The 4368-nt window shown below is 34.6% G+C and overlaps 2 protein-coding genes across 4 annotated transcripts in view; one reads left to right on the top strand and one right to left on the bottom strand.

Moving 5' to 3' along the window:
- Positions 1-2411, top strand: part of LOC108752632 (protein O-mannosyltransferase 1) — a 5082-nt gene extending 2671 nt beyond the window's left edge. Inside the window, exons 4-7 of the mRNA XM_018493609.1 lie at positions 47-221; positions 295-1390; positions 1595-1896; positions 1990-2411. Of these exons, the coding sequence (XP_018349111.1) occupies positions 47-221; positions 295-1390; positions 1595-1896; positions 1990-2179 (1763 nt within the window). The 3' untranslated portion in view covers positions 2180-2411. The remainder of the gene's footprint in view (positions 1-46; positions 222-294; positions 1391-1594; positions 1897-1989) is intronic.
- Positions 2412-2971: 560 nt separating this feature from the next.
- Positions 2972-4368, bottom strand: part of LOC108752579 (BTB/POZ domain-containing protein 2-like) — a 3234-nt gene continuing 1837 nt past the window's right edge. For 2 of the 3 annotated variants that reach the window (XM_018493495.1, XM_018493493.1), the window contains exons 3-5: positions 3734-4066; positions 3478-3654; positions 3088-3318 (exon numbers count right to left, since the gene is read on the bottom strand). In XM_018493495.1, the coding sequence (XP_018348997.1) occupies positions 3154-3318; positions 3478-3654; positions 3734-4066 (675 nt within the window). In that variant the 3' untranslated portion in view covers positions 3088-3153. Of the gene's footprint in view, positions 3038-3087; positions 3319-3477; positions 3655-3733; positions 4067-4368 lie in introns of those variants that run through there. The other variant, XM_018493494.1, reaches the window with a different exon arrangement.

The following is a 4368-nucleotide window of genomic DNA, read 5'->3' as shown; positions in this document are numbered from 1 at the left end:
ATATATATATATATATATATATATATTTATATACTTGCTATTTTAGATAATGCACTGTTGACACAGTCGAGATTTGTCTTGATGGAAAGTATCTTGATGCATTTCTCGTTGCTCGGCTTGTTATGCATTGTAAAATTTCGGAAAGTTATGGATCAACCAACATCAGCGTCTTGGTGGATATGGCTGATACTAGGCATTGTAAATTTAACATGTGCAATATGGTATAATTACAGTCTTTTTTTTCATTTCTTATATTTATTCTCAATTGAATGTGATTAAAGTATTTTTTTACAGCGTCAAATATGTTGGATTTTATTCCATGGCCCTCGCTCTCTTCTTAATCGCTCATGATTATTGGTCTTTGCTCTCAAGAAAAACCCTGTCAAACACAATCTTGTGGATTCATCTTTTCCTAAGATTCGTTGTATTAATCGCTGTTATTGCCGCTGTATATTTAAGCATATTCTACGTACATTTAGCAGTACTCTCGAAGGCAGGACCACACGACTCAGTAATGACGAGTGCATTTCAAGCGAGTCTGGAAGGAGGACTTGCCAGCATCACGAAAGGGCAGCCTCTGGAAGTGACGCATGGTTCGCAGATTACTCTCAGACACACGTACGGCAGAGCCTGTTGGCTGCACAGTCATAATCAAGTGTATCCGTTGCGGTATCCCGATGGTCGTGGCAGCTCTCATCAGCAGCAAGTCACTTGTTATTTATTTAAAGATGTTAACAATTGGTGGATCGTCAAGAAGCCGGACAAAAACGACTTAGTAGTAACGAAACCTAGCGAGCCCATTCGGCATGGCGATGTAATTCAATTGGTACACGGGATCACGAGCAGAGCGTTAAACTCGCATGATGTTGCGGCGCCGATGACGCCGCAGAGCCAGGAAGTGTCGTGTTACATCGATTACAACGTGTCTATGCCAGCGCAGAATCTATGGCGGGTGGAAATCACAAACAGGGATCACTCCGGTAACGCATGGCATGCGATTCAGAGCCAAGTGCGGCTGATACACGTGCACGTAAATGGAGCCGAGTTTGCGTTGAAGTTTAGCGGGAGGCAACTGCCCGATTGGGGTTTCAATCAGCACGAAGTTGTGGCGGATCGGCTGATAGACCAGACCAATTCCATATGGAACGTTGAAGAACATCGATATACTAAAAGTGAGGACCAGAAACAACGGGAACGGGAACTGATCAATGCGGAAATGATACCATTGCAGGCGACCGCATTGAGCTTCTGGGAGAAATTTGCAGAGCTGCAGGTCAAGATGTTATTTAGTGGCCAAGAGGGTCAAAACAGCCACATGTATTCCAGTGGACCTCTTGAGTGGCCGTTAATGTCCCGCGGAATCGCATACTGGGTGTCTAACGAGAGCAATGTTAGTAGGAAAATTTTACATGAAAACGCTTGACTAAACACATATTGTTAAGACGAAATTAAGCATATTTTAATTATATTTGATATTTTTCTTGTCTTTTTATATTTTTTCCCGTTATTTCAATGTTTCTAATGAACGTTTTATCGATAGACAGTTAAATTTTCGCTGGTTTTTATAAGGTAAATATTTGACTCATTGTTTTAGGCACAAGTGCATCTTTTGGGGAATATTGTGATTTGGTACTCTGGTACGATTTCAGTAATTGTATATGTAACACTACTGACATTCTATTTAACGAGAAGAAAAAGACAATGTTTTGATATCCCAAAAGAAGAGTGGGAAAAGTTTGTTAACAACGCTTATGTACTATTAGCTGGATATTTGCTTCATTTCTTACCTTTTTTATTCGTCGAACGAACTTTGTTTTTGCATCACTATTTACCAGCTTTTATTTTCAAAGTCTTATTAACGGCAGCCACGATTGATCACCTGTATTACTTAATTAGGTACGTTGTTTGTAGTTTAAAGATGCAAGTTTAAATTCTATTACTATTGTTCACATAAATAATTATATGAATTTATTGTATCTTCTATTTCAGCACACATCGTCCAGCATGGAGCATTTCATTGTATATCATAACATGTAGTATTATTGCTTGGGTACTTTTTATCATCTATGTGTTCAAGAAATTCATTGTGTTTAGTTATGGGACATCAGCTCTCACTGCCAAGGACGTGATAAAATTAAGATGGAAAGATACTTGGGATTTCATTGTACATAAAACGTAAGAGTTCGCCAGGTTTAAGTATTACAAAGCCTGTGTTATACAAGATGTAATATTTTTTTAATTAGGACGTTATATATTGAAACACGTGACATTTACAAAACAGACGATATTAGTGTATTTTTATAAAAAAATTTGGCAAATGTTATTGCTTATAAATGCACACATGTGTATATGACGAAATATTTTGTTATAATGGAGCAACAAGTGCCACGAATATGGGATGACATATAAGTCCTTTTATAATATTGTAAAAAGTTAAAAAAGTTAAACATAAAAATATTTATGTATAGATTGATTCTATTTTATAAAATGTTTTATCGTTAATAATATTTGATATTATAGAAATCGCAAATATATATTAAAAAAAAAAAACAATATAAATGTATAAGCCTATGTATTTTGTGTAATTAATTTAAAGAGATATTTTGTGTGTGTGTGTGTGTGTGTGTGTGTGTGTGTGCGTGTGCGTGCGTGGTGCGTACGCGCGTGTGATTTATTTACAACAGATATAATTAAAACATAAAATTGTGTGTGAAACTTTTAAGTTACAATTTTTTTTATCTTTTATATTATATTTTTAAGAATTGTTTTTTGTATTGAAAAAATAGAAATATGAAAAAATTTATATCGTGTAAAAAAGGGGGCAAGATAATAAAAGCATTTAAATAGTCAAATTCAGATTCGTCATTTTGTAAAAAGAATACATTGTACAATATAACATCAATACTGACCGTACTCGTATACTAAAGAAAACAATTTCTATAGAATAAATTGTATTTTTATAGAACCAATTTAGAACCAATGAATAAATTGACACAATTTTAAGGTCATAAAAGTTGCAATGAAAGACATCGATGAGCTTTAAAAAATAAGATAACGATAATAAATATAATGTACAACATAAGAGTAAATTTTTATCTTATCACAATAAATGTAAAATATGGTATTTTTTTATCTGTCACCTGTTTCGTTGTGTTAATGATATGTGAAAACTATAGATCGAATAAGACCATCACGAACTGCATGTGCAGTATTACCCACACCGAACGAGAAGAACACAGAATCACAGGACATGTTTTGGGCGCAAACTCCTACTGGATACCATCCTGCCTTATTAAATACGACACCAACTCGATAAACCTGTTAAGAAGAGAATATTATAATACAATTATCAATCAAAAATATCTTAAAAATGAGAAGTTTTGATGTTTGAGAATATACAAAAAGATATTGCTTTATGAATTTGAGATACATTTGATTATACATAGTGGAAAAATCAATTATATTGTAATTACAAACCTTGTGCTTTTGAATGTAAACTGGTCGATTGAAAGTGATTTCCACGAGAGTACCAAAATTCGCTTTAGTAGTGAAATGTGTATACGTCAATCTGGTACCGTCGCAATCGAGGAGGTGAGCGTATAAAATTTCAGTATAAGACGAATCGGCATCTATAGCGTGAGTGAAATTACTCGCCTATAAATAAAACGAGTGAGATGTACGAGCGGTATACACTGGACGGATATAGTAATTACATATGTAATCTCTAGCTTACCGCCGCGATTTGCGTAGGAACCTGTACACCCACCACACAAATATTTTTATCTACACTGAATGTGACGGAACAGTCCAACACGTTTGTATTTAAGCAATCCGTTTGCTGAACTACCGATCTGAGACAATAATATTTTGGTCCCTCGCGAACAACTACTCCCGTGGAAGAAGTATTGGGCAAGTTTCCAGAGTCTTTATTTATGCTCGCATCTACTAGTATCGGTGATGTGTTCCGCATCGTACTGCTGCTAGATTCTCCATCATTTAAAAAGCCAGAACGTACAGGAATATTCAAATTGCCGTACGGAGGAAAAATATGTCTCGAAGTCATCATCTAAACAGGAAAATGGATTCAATGAGGAAAATATTGAAATGTTGCGTGTACACATTTCTTATTTCTATTGTAATAAATGTATGAAATATATTTGTAAAAACAAAAGAATAAATCTATTTAAATTTACAGTTTACAACTGAATAGAGGGATTTTAAAGAATAGCGGGATTGTAGTCACTTATTATTGTTCTATATGCGCGTATCAAGCAAAAACAAATGTATGAAAGCAAAGAAAAACAAAATATATGAAACAATTAAGAGAAATAAATCTATTTTCGGTTAAAGCGAAACTTAGTGCTTAAA

The sequence above is a fragment of the Trachymyrmex septentrionalis genome, unplaced genomic scaffold (genome assembly GCF_001594115.1).
Source record: "Trachymyrmex septentrionalis isolate Tsep2-gDNA-1 unplaced genomic scaffold, Tsep1.0 scaffold60, whole genome shotgun sequence".
Lineage (NCBI taxonomy): Eukaryota > Metazoa > Arthropoda > Insecta > Hymenoptera > Formicidae > Trachymyrmex > Trachymyrmex septentrionalis.
Note: the sequence above shows the minus strand (reverse complement) of the source record. Positions and strands in the feature narration are given on the sequence as shown.